The 17,782-nt window shown below is 36.3% G+C and overlaps 1 protein-coding gene across 1 annotated transcript in view; it reads left to right on the plus strand.

The window, feature by feature from the left end:
• Positions 1–17,782, plus strand: part of LOC124556600 (E3 ubiquitin-protein ligase HERC2) — an 832,907-nt gene that overhangs the window by 523,049 nt on the left and 292,076 nt on the right. The window contains exons 55-58 of the mRNA XM_047130567.1: positions 5,788–6,030; positions 14,615–14,770; positions 14,883–15,108; positions 16,416–16,646. Coding sequence (XP_046986523.1) covers positions 5,788–6,030; positions 14,615–14,770; positions 14,883–15,108; positions 16,416–16,646 — 856 coding nt within the window. The remainder of the gene's footprint in view (positions 1–5,787; positions 6,031–14,614; positions 14,771–14,882; positions 15,109–16,415; positions 16,647–17,782) is intronic.

The following is a 17,782-nucleotide window of genomic DNA, read 5'->3' on the forward strand; positions in this document are numbered from 1 at the left end:
TCTTGGTATTTCTTAGGTCTTCAACTTTCAAACTGTTAACTCCTTCCTCACCTATCAAAGTGGATTTAAAGAAAAGGAAAACATAAATTCAAGAGAGTTAGTTGATAACTTACTTACATATTCTTGTGTTCCATGGGTCATAATTGTGGAATGAGTCAGTTTTCAATTATAATACCTCTATCGATTTTGTGACACACTAAGGCCGCATGATGGCTGGTGTAAGTAATTTCTCTTTCTCGTAATATACCTATGAATGTCTTCATTGTTTTTGAACTGTGGTGATTGTTGACAACACGCTTCATATGGGAGACCGTCAGGCTGCTGTCAGTATTCCTAACTATTTAAAGAGATACCTACAAGAGTTTCTAGAGTGGACAACATGTGTTACCCTTGTTACATGCTTCTGTACAAGAAAACCTTTCTCCTTATATGGAGAATTGTGCTAAAATATGATGCCATAAGATGTTAACGAATGTATGTCACCAAGATTGTTTTGAGTATGCTGCAGAAGTTTCGCTGGGTAGCTTATATACATCCTCTACACAGTCCCAAGTTCTCCCCATGTGGTTACCAAATTTATAGTGAACTGAAGAAAGATATTTGTGACTGTCAGTGTTGCTTTGGTTGAAGAGGTGCAGGCCTGAGTACAATCATGGTTCCATAAGCACCCACAAACATTTTTCCCTGGAGGCAATGACCTTCTTATCTCACAATGGGATAAATATATTAACACTTATGGTGATTACTTTTGAAATAATAAACTGTGTATTTACTTTTCTTCTGTTTTGTTTTCATTTGACTGTCCCATATACAGGTAAATATATATTAGATACATACGTGTAATTTGAAACTGGCACTCATAAAGTCATCTACAGAATCGAAGCAGTGTTTCTATAACACCACTTTTTGCATGAAATTTGTAGACTACAAAAGATTATCTGGCAACTTGTTTCACCTAAGTACTCTCCTGTGCATAATCCTGGTATGCCCTTTCTTGCCAATTGTGTGAATCTTATTTACATCATGAGTGTCATGTTTTTGTACATTACATGTCTAGTTCCATAGGGCCAAACTGAAGAACAAGTACGCATGGTCATTGTATGGGTCAGTATGTGAAATGACAGCAGAAAACTTAATAGTAGATAAAATCAACAATATAATGCAGGAATCAGCTTCATTTGTTTCTCTCCAGGACCCCCCCCCCCCCCCCTCATACAATAGGAGTAGTTTGGAAGTTTATTGAAAATGAATGCAGCAGAATGCTACCTGCCTTTCTGGCTAGGAATCAGGGAGGTGTGATTTCTGCCTAGCATTAACTTAGTGAAAGTTACTGAGTCTTAGAAGACCAATGTCAGAATTCCTAAACTCCTGCCCCTTTCTTAGGCATAAATACACTTTCTGAATGGGGAGAGTTATCCCAGAGTATAATGCTGTATATCGCTTATTGCAGATATTGTTCTAGTGGTAAATCCAGTTACAAATCATATGCCAGTTCTGTGTGATAGAAGTGGCACTTTTAGAAACTGCAGAAACTGAGTCTTTCTATGATTTAGTATCAATTTATTTTCTGTTAGCTATGAGCTTAATCTTGAACTGCACTCTTTGATACATTGACTATGTTGCACATCCTTCACTACCAAGCTAGTGTTGTCACCAGACAGATATATTTTACAATCACCTGTCACATTAGAAGGCATGAAACAGTAGTAGTTTCATCACTGACCTTTGAGGCAACGCCCCCCTCCCCAGCACTACCACTACCAGCTCCCCCTCCCCCCCCCCCCCCACACACACACACACTTAACCATGCCCCACAAAAAGCAACTTTCAAAGAACATGAGAAATGTGTTGAAGAAAACATCATGGTCTGAAAGTCCACTTAACCTTTTACTGATGGAATGTTCCTCTAATAATGAAAAATCGGCAGAAATGTTGTCGATAATTGTGCCACTATTCCCCTGCACTCTGGTTTGAAAGAATACAGCCTGCATCAGATGATATAAATTTAGATCTTCCAACATTGCACAATCACTTGTAAAATACCACATAAACTATTTTTTGGAACTTTCTAAAAAGTGAACCAAGAACTCTCTCCAGCTTGAAGAAAATGTCCTGAAATCAGTGTTGGGTAGCTATAGATAATTATAATGAAAAGTTTAGTTTGACTAAATTCAGCTGCTCCAGCCCAACATGTTCAGTGCAGTGCTTTGATATGTCATTACATTCAAATGAATACTATTTTTCATGTACATGGCCACACTCTCACTCCACAAAGAGGTCGTTGAAAAATAGCCAACTAATCTGTGTGTCAGTATAGGAAGCCTCTGGATTGCCACATTGTTTAAGTGTTGGTGTTGTATACCAGTTATGTCAAGAGTTTTCATTTACAAACAGTTCACAAACTTTGTCTCTAATACTTCTTACATTTTGCTGAAATATGCTAATTCCTTCATTACTTAAATATGTGAACTTTTTTGAATGTGGTTCCTTTGTTAGAGACTTCCTTAAGGATTGATAACTATCATCTAACTTCAGCCTTAAAAATGTGCAGCTCTAACACCAATTATTACAGGAATTTTCCCATGAGTGACACCACCATCTCTCACTAAACTGTCACCATATAATATTGACCAGTATTCCCTTCCCACATCTTTGCGGTGGAAACTATGCCTAGTGAAACCTGAGCTATCGACAGACTCAACTAGCATCACTGCAATGTGAGCCATATCCCTCCATCAGCTGTGCCTTCTCAAGCATTACATTAATATGCCTATCAGATGTATCAAGATGAGGGTGACCATAACTCTGAAACAGCTGCATGAGATGCACATTTTTGCCACCAATTTTTCTTTTTTCAGGTCACCACCTATATCACATTCCCTGTTCCTATCAAGAGTATTTCCAAATTTCCAACTTCACCCACAACCACTATCTGGTCCTCTTTTGTACATAACTTTCCTGTGTCATGCCATGAGTTACCAGAGCTAACCCTGCACTAGGATTCCCAATGCTTGTGACATGGTACTCACTCCCCAGCATTTCTTGCAACTGTTGACCTACACATCTGCCACCAAAACTACATAACAGCAGAACCTTTTCTTTCTGTTTTAATTTACAACTGACTAAGGCTTCTTAAATGTTGATGTCTGCTGCATGTTTCTCACACCTACAGCAACAAGAAACTCCTCTCCTGTAAACTCTGAGAGTTGGTCAAATCTATTGGTGATATACAAAGTAAAACTCTCTGGATATATTCTTGTAGTGGCATTCTTACCAACTACCATTTCCCATTCCCCAGCCCCATCTCCCTCCTCATCCCATCTAGCTGCCCTCTTGCATTTCCTAACAGCACCTGAAGGGCACAGATCTTACAATTCTGCTCCTCTGTTGAATACTTTTTGCTACAGATCCTGCAATTCTGGGAGAGGGGACTCACTAAAACATCCCACTGGCTTTCTCCCTGCATCACCCCACCCCCCACCCCACCCCAAGTGTAAGTACTTGCACAAATCACACACCTTAACCCACTACTCACAAATCTACTACAAAACTCACAAATCTACTACAAAACTCACACATCTACTACAAAACTCACACTTGTCACTCATAACAAAAATTTTACAACTGTCAAAAAAACTAAATATCAATGTTACCTAAATTTGCTACTGCAACAAAACCATTTTATAATCTAACTAAAATGATTTCAAATTTTACTCCTATTAACACTGCTACTCCACCACCAATACTACTACCACAAATATTTCACACAATTACTTGTCTAAAACAAATGTGTCCATTGGTACACTCAGCAAAAATTGAACACAACACAGTGAGTGAACTTTTCCCATAAGTTTTTTCCACAGTTATTTCACAAGAAACAAAAATCTATACCAGTCTACAGCTACTAAAATTAATAACTGATAACAGTGCACAAACAAATTTATCGGTACTTAGCTTTGTGATCCACCCCAACCTCTAACCAGAAATGTAAACACACTTTGATGCAAGACATAAACACACTCACAAATAACAGACTGTTTGAAGCAATAAGAGCACAAGACAGTCAGACATGATTATAAATACACTAATAAATTACTTTTTGAGCAAATTTTATCACAAGCTATTGTTTAAAAAATAGTTGAAACATAAAACTATTTAAAAAGTGAGTGAGTGATACAAATAGCAGTATGCCACCCATGATTTCACACATTTTTTTGCAAATAAGTGAAGATTGTTGTTTAAAAAATTAGTAATTTGAAACAGGAGGGGTACTGAGCTCACAGAACAAATTTTTCATACCAGAGTGGAAAGATACATTCTATGTTGTTTTAATAACTCTTATTTGCATGGTAGACATACTTTGAAGTAATCATTAAGCTAATCATCAAAGTTTATTTGACTATTCATACTCATGTGGTAGATCTCAGTCCACATTAGTTGCTGTGAGGTGATACCAACAATTACTGTAGTGACTGAGTAATTTTTAGACTTTGCACCTATGAATGTGGTGCCTCGTGAATTCAAGGACTGGCATGCTTTAAAACATGAGACAAAAATTATCCAAACTGTTGTTCCTTGAGACTAGTTGTACACTGTATAACCATTTGACTCTAATTGAGAAGCAGAATGGCATTCATAATTGAGCTTGGTTATCAGTCAATATAATCCACCGTTTGGCCAATGCACTCTTATCAAAATCTTTTGGTCAACATGAGCAGTGTCATTCTGCAATGTCAATATAATCCACCGTTTGGCCAATGCACTCTTATCAAAATCTTTTGGTCAACGTGAGCAGTGTCATTCTGCAATGTGTGTCAGGTAGATAGTACTGTGAAGATTCAAGGGTAGTACATCTGCAGATAACCTCTTGGTGTTTACAGTTATAAGACAGATACACAGTTGGTAATCAAAGAGAATAAGAGTGGTTTATGCTGTAAATTATGCAGCTCTGATATCTATGCAACATCTACCACAGAAGAGTGGTAACCAAAATGAAAAGCTTTATGAAAAATAAGACATACTGATGGATTCTGTGATGAACAATGAAACTACACCAAAAATAATATCCTAAACATTAGTTCACTAATTTCTTAATGTTAAATTGTCATTAAGCACAGTTCCAAGTTTTCAGGCTTGCTAAAATGGTGAAGCAGAGAAAGAATAACAGTAATTACAGTAAAGAATAACTGTGTGGGGTTCTCGTTTGCCTTTGGTTGTTTTGTACTCCATAAACTCTGGACATTGTGTAATTCATGTTGTATGCTAAAGATATTGTTCAATTCTTCATATCCAGCAATGCTGGCTATGGTAACATAGAAAGTTTATTATACATAAGCTGAATTTTCAGAGCATAGCTTTGCCTACCGGTTCTTATGAGCGTAGTTCTACAATTAAGATTGTCTCTTCAGTTCAGTTACTTATGATTATATTTTTTTTGGAAGATCTCTGAATTCTTGAATAACAATTACTTTTCTGCTATTGTTTCATACCAGCCATTACAAAATTTAAATTTCTCTCATCATCTTTGAACAAATGTCTGTCAGGTGTAATTAATGAAAAATCAAATAAAAAAGTATTTTATTGTGCCACACTAATTGGGCTACATATAAATCATTGGCATTATTTTAGCTAATGTTGCTCTTCTCAAGGAGACATACCAAGAATAAAATGTGACAAATTAAAATTGGAGTACTAATTGTAATAATATTGTAGAATGTGACATCTTATTTCTCTGTGATAATGTTTGCATTTATAAAAATAATATCTAACCTGTAGTATCTGTTTTAGGTGTCAGCCCTCCTTGGACATCATATTGTGCAGGTTGCCTGTGGAAGCAGAGATGCACAAACATTGGCTTTATCTGATGAAGGCCTTGTTTTTTCTTGGGGTGATGGAGATTTTGGAAAGCTTGGACGGGGTGGAAGTGAGGGGTGTAATGTACCACGGAATATAGAGCGTTTAAATAATATGGGTGTAATACAAATTGAATGTGGTGCTCAATTTTCCTTGGCATTATCAAAGTATGGCCAGGTAATAAAGATACAGACTTTAGTAGTAGTAGTAGTAGTTGTTGTTGTTGTTGTTCTTCTTCTTATTATTATTATTACTATTAAATGAATGGATGAAAATATACATCAGCTAATTTGCAGTACTATCCATACAATTTTTCTTTTCCTCTGTGTTGCTAACACTCAATTAGAAGAACTCAAAAAACTTTGGAAAATACCATATCTCTGTCAGCAACTGCCAGTCATAATTGGCAAGCATTCTCAGAGCAGGTTGCCATACTGTGATTGTTGAACCATTGTAATGATCAGTTACCTTGTCCAACATGTTCATCATCTTAGACAATGATATTTAGAATTGTTCTTTTTTGTTTAATTAAATAACAGGTTTAAATGTCACAATTGAGTTTGTCCCTTAAACCATTCACAGGTGTTCATCTATTAGTCACACTGAATATAAAGACATTCAACAGGTATCTTGCAACAACAATATTAATGTGAATGATGTTGCATAACAACTCATCTCACACACACACACACACACACACACACACACACACACACACACACACCAATGTATAAAACTTACACAGCAGGAGTCATGTTGTAAACTGGAACGTTCTGGCAGAACAAAAGCTATAAAGGGGAGGGTAAGTAGAAGGGAGTGGACAAATTGGGCTAAAGAGCATCTGAGTACAAATCAAATCCTAAAAACTGTTTTTAAATCAAACAGTAGTATATTACTGTACATAGCTAGACAAATATTCAAGAATAACAGTGATACTAAGAAAGTACATATTCCATGATATATTAACGAATGTCCGCCAGACGACATTCAGTGCAAATAAGTGAAGAAGTGTAAAGCACAATAAGGCAACAAATGGCTGTCCAGCAGAAGTAACTGTGCACAAATGTATCATGTTTGCTCGATGCAAGGGAGATTTACCAAGCACTATGGCATGGTCTGCTCTTTACTGACTAAGCAGATACTGAATATTAAACAGTCAGCTTCATTAACATGTAAATGTATTATATAAATTTTAAAAAGCATCTAGAAACTCATTTTTCAGATTTATCTGTTCATCCAGAAGCTATAATTCAAAGTTTCAGTTTGTTTTAAGAATGTCCGTAAGGGTACATTTTTCATTTATTTATGAGTTGCTCATTGCAACAGTTGCTGCATTGCTTTGCTCCTATAGTGATGTCATTGCACCAACCAACCAATCGCAGCTTGATTCACTTTAGGGCCAGCTGGGGTGGCCGAGTGGTTCTAGGCGCTACAGTCTGGAACCGCACGACCGCTATGGTCGCAGGTTCGAATCCTGCCTCGGGCATGAATGTGTGTGATGTCCTTAGGTTAGTTAGGTTTAAGTAGTTCTAAGTTCTAGGGGTCTGATGACCTCAGAATTTAAGTTCCATAGTGCTCAGAGCCATTTTAACCATTTCACTTTGGGCCCAACCTTCCTTTTAATAACCTTGATTGTATCGAAAAACAGGATTGATTATGCTGTAATGTACCACTGTTAAAAATCACATATATGTATTTATAACTTATTTTGAAAAGGGAAATGCCTTACTAGAAGTTGTAGTGGTCTATCTGTTGATTTTGTAGATATATCACAAACTGAAGCACACAGATTAGTGCTGCAAGTGCAACTGCTAGCAACAGAAAGATCTTTACCTTTATGTTCAATGAGGTTTCAATTTCCAACTGTTTTTTAATTCTTTTCCTACTTCGATTTCACTGTCATCAAACCTAATGTTTTCTGCTTCACTTTCTAGATTGTGGAGACTAACCTTCACAGTTACAGATGGAGATGCTATAATGTCCTCATTTGGTTACATAACTTTTTGCTGCCAAGTGAAGAAATCTGAAATGCTTGGCTATTTTTCCATGTGACTACATTCACTTTCAATAACACAAAGAATTAACTACAAAAAAACAAAACAAAGACCACAATGATAGCAAGTATGCTTTTATTGTGTACTCTTAGTGCAAACTGTGAAACACATGCACAAACACAAAACAGAAAGTGGGGAAGAACTGTTTGTTCGATAAATATATCAACTAGTTCATTCGCTTGGTGATCAGCATGTACAGATTGATGGATAGGTCGATATTAACTTCATTTTCCGAAAATCCACTTCTATTGTATGTAATTTTATTTTACGTCTTTAGTATGGGACAATACAATTTTTTAAATAAATTGACAGAGTGGTTAGCCATATGCCTAGCATGTATAAAAATTGTTTTAATTTTATAAAGTAAAGTTTGACTTTGGACTTTGGTTCTGTAATTTGTCTGCCCATTTTGATTGGACCAAGATAATTTTTGGTGGGCCTGGGGCCACCCTGGCCCACACCTAGCACTGCCACTGGACTTGCTGTTATTTCATTTTGCCACTATTCACCCTTGCCTGCTAAAAGGTTGCTGACCACCAGTTTAGGTATTGGTAATGCATGAAGCATACCACTGCCAGGATTTTTTCTTTTGTACTGCTGCTGCCGTTGCATTTTTAGCTTCGTATTCAGGAACCACATGTGACTGAAATGTCTAGTTCTGACATACACTTTTATAATTTCTGGTGCTTAATCAACATATTTGATTTGAACAGCAGTACAGATTGTTTTCACTATGTTTCTTTCTGTCAAAGTACTAGCCAAAGACTTAAATTCAATAAAAATAACTTCAGTTTGATATACTTTATGTAATCAGTCGTATGTCATATGTTTAACAACTAGTTGTGGTACAGGGCGCCCTCCACCATGCAGTGTACAGTGACTTGTGGAGTATGTATGTAGATGTAGATGTAGACTGTAAGCTCACCTTGAGATAGGACTTCAGTCCAACCAAAATGTTCTATATCTGCAACAGGAGGATTTAAAATATTACTAGATGATGACCCCACTGTATCATCATAGTTCTTTGCGTGAAACACGATGTAGTCAGCCATGTAGCAGAATCATCCTGCACATCGCTGAGGTCCCTCTTTGACAGCAGAGTCTTCAAGTGCAGGTTGAAAAGGGAAGTTAATATCCTGGATCTCTCTGATCATGTTTGATTTAAAAAATTTGACACTGTTATCTGCTTACACTGCAGTTTCATTTCAAACTGGAGTATCATGGGTGTTGTGACCCAAGAGTAGCAGCCATAATCAATGTTTTACTCCTGTTGGAGAAGGATTCAAGTAGAAGTGCCCAGTTCCTCTTATTTGTCAGAAAAATTTTTCCATTGTGTCTTGGTTCAGTTGTGCAGTTAGAATAAGTCTTATCTACAGTGGCTGAAGATCTGAGAACAGTCTGAATAATGAGCAAACATTTGTCATTATGCCTTTCTGGAATGGGGCAAATGATTTATACATCATACACTCTTTTTTTTTTTTTTTTTGAAAAACATTAGCTGCTTTCTCTTCTGCAGACATCATGTACTTTAAGACTCAATAAAAACTTTGGTGTTCTCTGCCACTGTCAGGGAGGTGAACTTGTGGCAGTTTAGGACACAACTACATTGCACTCGTACCTAATGTGAGTAGTTTTTATATAATAGATTCATTAACAATTTTCCCATCTGGAAGTCTTATTCAATCATCTAGAAAGTTGTTCCTCATTAATTTAAATATATGTGGAACATCTAAAACGATCCTGATTCGTTGATCCTCATATTGCAGATTGGGAAAGCGATAATTTGTTTCTGTCACATTAAGGCCTTTCCAAACAGATGAATTTTTTGTGCTGAGGTCACACAGTACCACACAACAATATTGAAGCCAGTATCTTGTATGGAGCAGATAATAGTGTTTAATTGATCAACTCTTATCTGTCTGTGAAAATTAAACTCAACTCGTTGGTTCCATACTGAAAACAAATTACACATTTGTGTGTGCTTCTACAGTACGTTCATCAACAGAGTCATATGTAACGCTGCTGTCTGCATTCATTTCACTGAATGAAAGCACCCATACATCTTTAGCTTTTGACAGTACGGATGACTGGACATTCATTATTTATAAGACATCTGTAAGGACAACAGGAAAGCATCTGAAAGAGCTTGATTTCCATCTTTTCATTGTTGGTAGCCCTGGAAGTGGGATTTCTTAAAAACAAATAACATTTCAAAGCTACAGCATGGAATGGAACTTCTTTGCGAATGTCTTCTCTTTGCCACTTTGCTCATTTCTTTCCACTCAACAATCAGTTTATCTACACTCTTGAAAACAGTTTGCCTATTATTTCAGCCACCTTCTCCTGCACTTCCTTCTTGTGATATTTTGTGATTGTTTTAATTTGAGTTTCAGGCACTTATCATTACATCTCAGGTTTGCACTCACAGCTGTCTGTATGTTTTTCCTATACTCTAATTCTTCCAAGCATTTGCTAAGTTCACTGATCTCTTTACTGTCAGTGTGATGCTAATTCGTAACTGTTCTATTTTTCATTATTTGGGAGACACATTTGCCACATGCTCAAGTGCACTTTTGACTGTCTTCCATGCCTGCAACTTGTCTGCTTTATTTGGAAAAACTGTATCGCATGCAGTTGAATTACCACTAACATTGGGAACATTCCTGGTATATTTACACTCAGCAGTTGCCACAAATAATTAATTGAAATCCAGAATTATTTGACATCATTCTCAATAAATAACTACGGAAGCAAGCCAGATCCCTACTGTATCCAATGAACAGCATATATGACTGAAAAGGAAATGATGCAGTTTCCCTTTTATGGGTAAAATTACTAATAGGATAAGCAACATTTTAAAAACAAAGGGTTTCCCTGTGTTTTTCTATGTTCCACAGACGTTAGGTGGATGTTGCTTCGATTCAGAACACAAACAACCCATTGTAAAGAAAAATGAGGTTTATAAGATTATCTGCAAAGAGTGCCAGTCCTGCTTTATTGGACAGTCTGGGAGGCCAGTCCGTACTAGGCTCAAAGAAAACCATAAAACTGGAGAACAAAAATGCCAGTTTTATCCTTTGCCAAGTATTCCTTCAACCAAAACCACAAATTTTTAATAGATGTTGAAGTCCTACAAATAAAGTGAAAGGTTTCAAAGCTCACCAAATTATAAATATTAGAAATGAAAAAAAGATGTGTGTATCCCCACATTTGCTATTGAATGAGCAGACTCAGTTCAGTTGTTCGACACTTGTAGACAATGTTACAACCTCTGCATAGGAGAAGAAACCTGGATGCCTTCATTCGTAAATAAATAATGACACAAATTCCTTTGTTTATAGCTCTACTCTAGTGCTGCGCATATAGCTCTACTCCAGTGTATATTCTTCATAGTTATTGTAAATGCTGTCCTAATGACTGTTGTAGGAAACAAATGTAACTATATCAAAACTGTCTACAGAGCTAACCATTATTGTTTATGTCAAGAATTGATGGATTAAAAAGTTGGCATATTTATCTTTGCTTGGTTGCCATGTTTAAGCTCAGTTGTGTACTAAAGAATGGGCTTGGACCTAAAACCTAGGTCATACAATAATAATAAAGTTTGTGGAACAAGGCTAAATAAATGTTTTGTTTAATTAATACAACATACAATGTTTCACCAAGAACCCACAGTTAAACCAATAAAAATATTTGTATGTCTTTGTATTCAGGATAACTAATTGCTAATAGCAAGTATGCACTATGGACAAGAAATGCTATTGGAGGTACTATTTTGTCAAACTTTATTTTTAATTTTGTGTTTTTGTAATACATGGTATCTATACTGTAGGAATATTTACAGTTATTCAGTTTTTCCAGTTCTCCTGTCAGTGTTCTTCCTTTCCCTGCAAAAATATTTTGAGTCCAATTAATTGTGTTATGAGACTAATTCACAAAACTTTTCTATGAATTTTAGTAATATTATCAAGCTGACCTAAATTACTCATACAAGAACTGTATTTCCACTACTTACATTCCCATAGACACAATCAGCTTCATTGAATAATCTTATCTGCTGCTGATCCTATCTGATAAATGCCCTGTATATGTCAAGAACATTAGAGGTCCTGTTATGCTTTCTTGGGACACACTCAGTTTCCACTTTCATTTCTGTTGAACATTCACCATCCAGTGTAACAGAGTACTACTGGTCAACTATTCATTGAGTTAATCACATATCAGTGTATATAGCATCTTGGATTGTAATCAGCGATGTAGTATGGTGTTGAATGCTGCTTGGAAATTTAAGAATGTAGAATCTAACTTTTCTCATGCATGTATTGTTTTCAGGATGTTGCACATGAATAAATTAATCAGTTTTTCATGCAAGTGATGTTTCTTGAATCCATGCTGATACTTTGAGAGATATTGTTGTATTCTAGGAACATCATAATGTTTGTACTTAGATATACTGTAGGATCCTATAACAAATAGATATCAGCAATATTGGTCTGTAATTCTGTGCATCCAATATTTTATTTTTTGAAGATATTTTTGTTCTGTCGATGCAACTACAAAGATGCATTGGTTTTTTTTTTCTTTTTTTTCCACCACCAGATGTGTTTTTCTTTATTTAAGTAAAGTATCATCAGTAGTGGTGATTTTCACTTAACATCGTAAAATGCCATCTGCTAACACATTGTTGTTGTTTTTCTTCTTTAGCCACTGGTAGTTGTGGTCTAATTTTTAGTTCCACATCACTATGCATTCCTTATGTTTTTCACACCACACTTTTTTGCTCACCACTGTTTACTGTTTGTTTTTATACTTCTAAGTATACTTAGAAGTATAAAAACAAAAACAGTGTGTGAAAAAAGTATACTTAGAAGTATAAAAACAAACAGTAAACAGTGATGTGCGAAAAAGTGTAGTGTGAGAAACATAAGAAATGCATAGTGCTGCATAACAACTAAAAATTAGACCACAACTACAGGTGTCTAAAGAAGAAAAACGCCAGTGATGTATTAGCAGATGGCATTTAGTGATGTAAGTGAGAAATCAAGTGAAAATCACCACCACTGATGATGCTTTACCTCAATAAAGGGAAACACTTCTGGTGGAGGTGGGAGGGGGAGAGGAACGCATTTTTGTAGTTGCATCAACAGAAAAAAATATCCTCAAGAATTGTAGAGCAACTATGGACACCATGGCCACACAAATGAAGAATTCAATATTTTATTTTTTTTGCAAATGGGAGTGACCTCTCCTTTCCGGTCAGATGCTTTGTTCTGCAAGAGGTTTTCAATAAGTGTGAGCTAGGAAAGGAGCAAGTCCCACATCGTATTCATTGCAATAATTAACTGGAATTCTGTCAGTGCGTGGTGACTTGTTCACTTTGAGAAGTCCTTAATTATTTTTCAACACAAAGATACTAATATCAGTATATCTCACTTCTGAGTCTGTATGGTGGTCAAACATTAGTAAGATAATATCATCACATAAATACATTTTTATATGCAATATTTAAGATTTCTGCTTTTGATATGCTGTCTTCAGTTCCAACACCAGACAGATTGATGAGAGATTGAATGAAAGTTTTGACTATTTTATGACTTTGTGTGTGACCAGAATTTCTTAGGATTTCCTGATAGTTCTTTTCCCAGTAACTGACTGTGAAAATTGTTATACAGTTCATGCAAGGCAATTCATAGGGATGCACCAGTTGCCATTAAGTCTCATTTGTAGTGAGGTTGTAGTGGTCTCCGTTTTTGCAACATTCTCCATTCCACTAAACCGATTATAGGTGTTGCCATATTTTATTACTTTATTTTGTATTTACTTATCTATACTGCAGCTTATAACATATTCTGGCTGAACCACTATTGTTCTGCATTTTTCAGATCTGAAATAAATGTTCTCATTTTTTTATTTATGTAAGTTGGTAGTGACACACTTATCAGTTCATCCAAATGCAAATACACTCCTAGATTTCTTAAAGGATTTCTTAAAGACATTTTCACCTTTGGAGATCATTGCTGCTCCCTCATTGGTCACACTATTAAAAAGATTGCATGTATTTGTACTCAGGAGGTCTTAACTATTTCTATCGTGTGTGGATTGCTGGACTTGTTGTTTGAAGCAGTTGTCTGAAAATTATCACTCATACAAATATCTGGAAGTAACAATATTATAGGGAACTGAAGAGGTTGATTACAAAACTCCTTCTGAACATATAGTATACTGCTCAATTGTGTGGCATATTTATAGAATTGAAATATCTGGGGATATTTAGCATGTACAAAGAAGAGTGGATAAAGTGGTTGTAGAGAAGTTTGAGTTATTGGGGCAGAGAGAAGGGGTAGGGGTTTTCAGAGAAATACTGACGTAATTTATCCACTTGGCATTCAAACTTGTCTAATGTCCTAAGAAAAATATTCCAACAACTGATCTACAATAAGGTATTAAACTCTCATTCTATTTATGCTTCTTATAGGAATTAAACAGTAAAGGAAGATAAATGGTATAATGAAAAGTACATATTGACTATGTAACTGACTTGCATGATTTTTATAAAAAACTTTCCCTGATAATTCTGTCTGAAGTATTGATCTTTCACCCTACATTTCAACTAAAGTTTGTAAAGTAACATTACAATTATGGCATTTTCTTTAGAACTCTTTGATATTTATCTGTTAACCATTCTTTAATCAATTAAATTGTTACAGGTTTGGACCTGGGGTAAAGGTGATTATTATCGCTTAGGTCATGCTGTGGAACAGCATGTCAGGAAACCTACATTAGTGGAGGGCTTAAGAGGAAAAAAAATTGTGCATGTTGCTGTTGGAGCATTGCATTGCTTGGCAGTGACTGATACCGGAGCTGTATGTTTTAATTATACTCAGATAATAGTGTTACTAAGCTTTTAAACACACATTTTCAACACAAAGTGAGACCCAGTAACATCACTGTATAAGGTATTTTGACTGGTTTTAGGTATATGCATGGGGAGACAATGATCATGGTCAGCAAGGTAACGGAACAACTGTAGTAAACAGGAAACCTGCATTAGTTCATGGTCTCGAAGACATTCGTATTAATCGAGTTGCTTGCGGTTCTTCACATTCTGTGGCTTGGACAACATTTGATACACAAGTTCCAGATCTCCATGAACCTGTTCTGTTTCTTTCATCAAGTGATCCGCTTGGAGCCTCCATGCTTGGTAAGTGTGTATCAATTATGGATTTTCAAATGATGAAATACTAACAACTTGGGTGGAGGTGAGAGATGAAAACCCTTGTCCCCTCTCCCTTGTCCCCTCTTCTGCATCCGTACAAAAAGCATGCATGCTGTCCCCTCTCCCTTGTCCCCTCTTCTGCATCCATACAAAAAGCATGCATGCTGCCTCCTCCTCCCGCCCCCCCTCCCCCCCCCCCCCCCTCCCTGCCTGCTTCCATTTCCCACACACACAGATATTAGAGAACTCCATTGAGTCGTAGGGAATTTTAGAAAGTTTGTTAACCAGGAAGATATTAAATTGTGTGTTGATTGGCACTGTACTGATTATTACTGACACTGCATGTTGGATGTAGCAATATTCACACTTTATTGTCACTTCATGTTTTATTGTAGTCAGTAAGACCGGGTGATTTAAGCCACTGGTATAAAAAATAAATGTTAATTCAATTCACACACATGGATGGCAGGTATCCAAATGAACAATAAGTTTAGTTGAAATGAATTTATTGCTAAGTCTCCCAAGAAGATAATGTTTTCTGCCCTAAGAGCTATTGCTTACTGTATTATCTCATAAGTGATACTGTTGTCACACTCTGGGAATTTCCATTCTAAATCATCATATAAAGTTCTAGTCTAGGGACATACTATGGGAATAGATGAAGTTATCATATTACAAATCCGAGATGAGTGATTCATCTGGGGAATTAATAATCGCTCACGATGCAGAGTCAGCGTATTTCATATTTTAGTGAGAGTTTTGTAGCATAGAATTCATTCCCTAAAGTGACAGTATTGTTTGTAGATAGCAGTAAACACCTGCTGGCAACTCAGCAAAATTTAATATGTTTCTGTGTTAGTACATAAAGTTGCTTAAAAGTCACTGTGATTGCTTTTAAGACTAGAATAACTATTAAAATTCTCCCTCCTCTTTAGAACAGTTGTGTGTTGTATGCAATAAAGAAAAATATAGATTAACACTTTCATGAATAAGTTATAAGATGGTTACAGTCTGAATGTGATCCAGCTCCTTATCAGTAACAAAATTCTCCAATCGTTATTTGACATTTCCCTGTATGTGATTGTTGACTTCCAAAACCAGCAGTTTGTTATAACATAGCCTTCTAAATGCATATTACTGTTCAGTTAATGTTCAGTTAATTGTTATCAGGAGTTCCATAAAAACCTTAGTGATTTTAGAAATACTGTCTTATTTCTAGGGAACTACTGACAATTTTTAATTAATGTGCTTTATTATTATTATTATTATTGTTGTTGTTGTTGTTATTATAGGTCTCTTTGAAAGTACCACTGAAGATAAAACTCAGTCAACACAGTCTCCTAATGGTCAGTCAAAAACACCACAGACATCATTGTCCAACATAATATTATCACTTGGCTCCCGCTCAGCTAAACAACAAGCTCTACAGCATGTTCTTAATGCTCTCCACATTCTTCAAGCTAGAGATGCTGTTGTTGCTGCCCTGTCAAGCCACACAAACATTTTAGGATATGGCTCACCTGGTAAGAGTAAAGCATTTTATCATCCTACGTGTAATATTTTTGTCTTTTTAAAATAACAGTTATTCTGTTGAATTTTTACCAAGGCTAACTCTTAGTTATTAATAACATATGAAATATAGTTTTTGGTTTACCATATTGTGTAAGGTACAATTAAAAGTGATTGTTTATTTGATAATATGTATCAGTAAATTATACCAGTATGTTTTGAAGTAGCCAAGTGTTCATCAGAGGAATAGCGGCAGAGATAAATGTGTGTTGCAAATAATTACATGTAACTATCTGCTAGCCTACTTCTTTCAGTGGTATCTGCGATGCAAAAGGTTTTTAGTTATGGTTTCCGGGATGAAGCCCTTTAGCTTATACCATATAGACGTTTGGGAATTGTGATCTGCTGACAATGACTGAGTTAGGAAAAGAATTGGGTAAAGATGGAACAGGTCACACACACACACACACACACACACACACACACACACACACACACACACGCTGACTACATTGTATTGGGCTTCAGCTTGACTCTGTTAAAGGATGTATCAAGTGGAGCGGGCAAGGGGAGTAATATGATGGGTAACAGGAAGAAATGTTGGGGGAAGGTTGGGTAATGGCTGGGAGGGAGAAGCAGCAAATGCATTGGAAGGGACTGTGGCACTAGTGAGCTCATTGTAGTGCAGGCAGTGGAAGCTACATGTGGCATGTAATGGCAAGGTGGAGCAGATTGGGAGAGGAGGATATGAGTGATGTGGAGTGGGATGGGGGAGGGGGGGGGGCATCGGCTCAGGGGAGGGGCTAGGTTTAGGTCAAGGGTTTGCAGATTTCAGAGGCAAGAGGACTGTGGAATCAAAGTATATGTTGTAAGGATAATTTCCATCTATATAGTTCAGAGGACATTGTATTGGTGAGGGCTCAATAACGTGAAGCAACCATTGAAGTTGACTTCAAATCTAGTCTTCCATATCACCATATCAGGGGCATGTGGTGCTATATAATGCTGGGTATGCTGAAAAAATGCTTTGGGGCAATGTACAGAATGAACTGGAAATGAGATTCTATTGCCCACGCATAGCATCATATTTATTGATACATGCACTTGACAAATTTCAATTAATGAACTATATTTTACAATTATCTACATA

The sequence above is a fragment of the Schistocerca americana genome, chromosome X, assembly GCF_021461395.2.
Source record: "Schistocerca americana isolate TAMUIC-IGC-003095 chromosome X, iqSchAmer2.1, whole genome shotgun sequence".
NCBI classification, from domain to species: domain Eukaryota; kingdom Metazoa; phylum Arthropoda; class Insecta; order Orthoptera; family Acrididae; genus Schistocerca; species Schistocerca americana.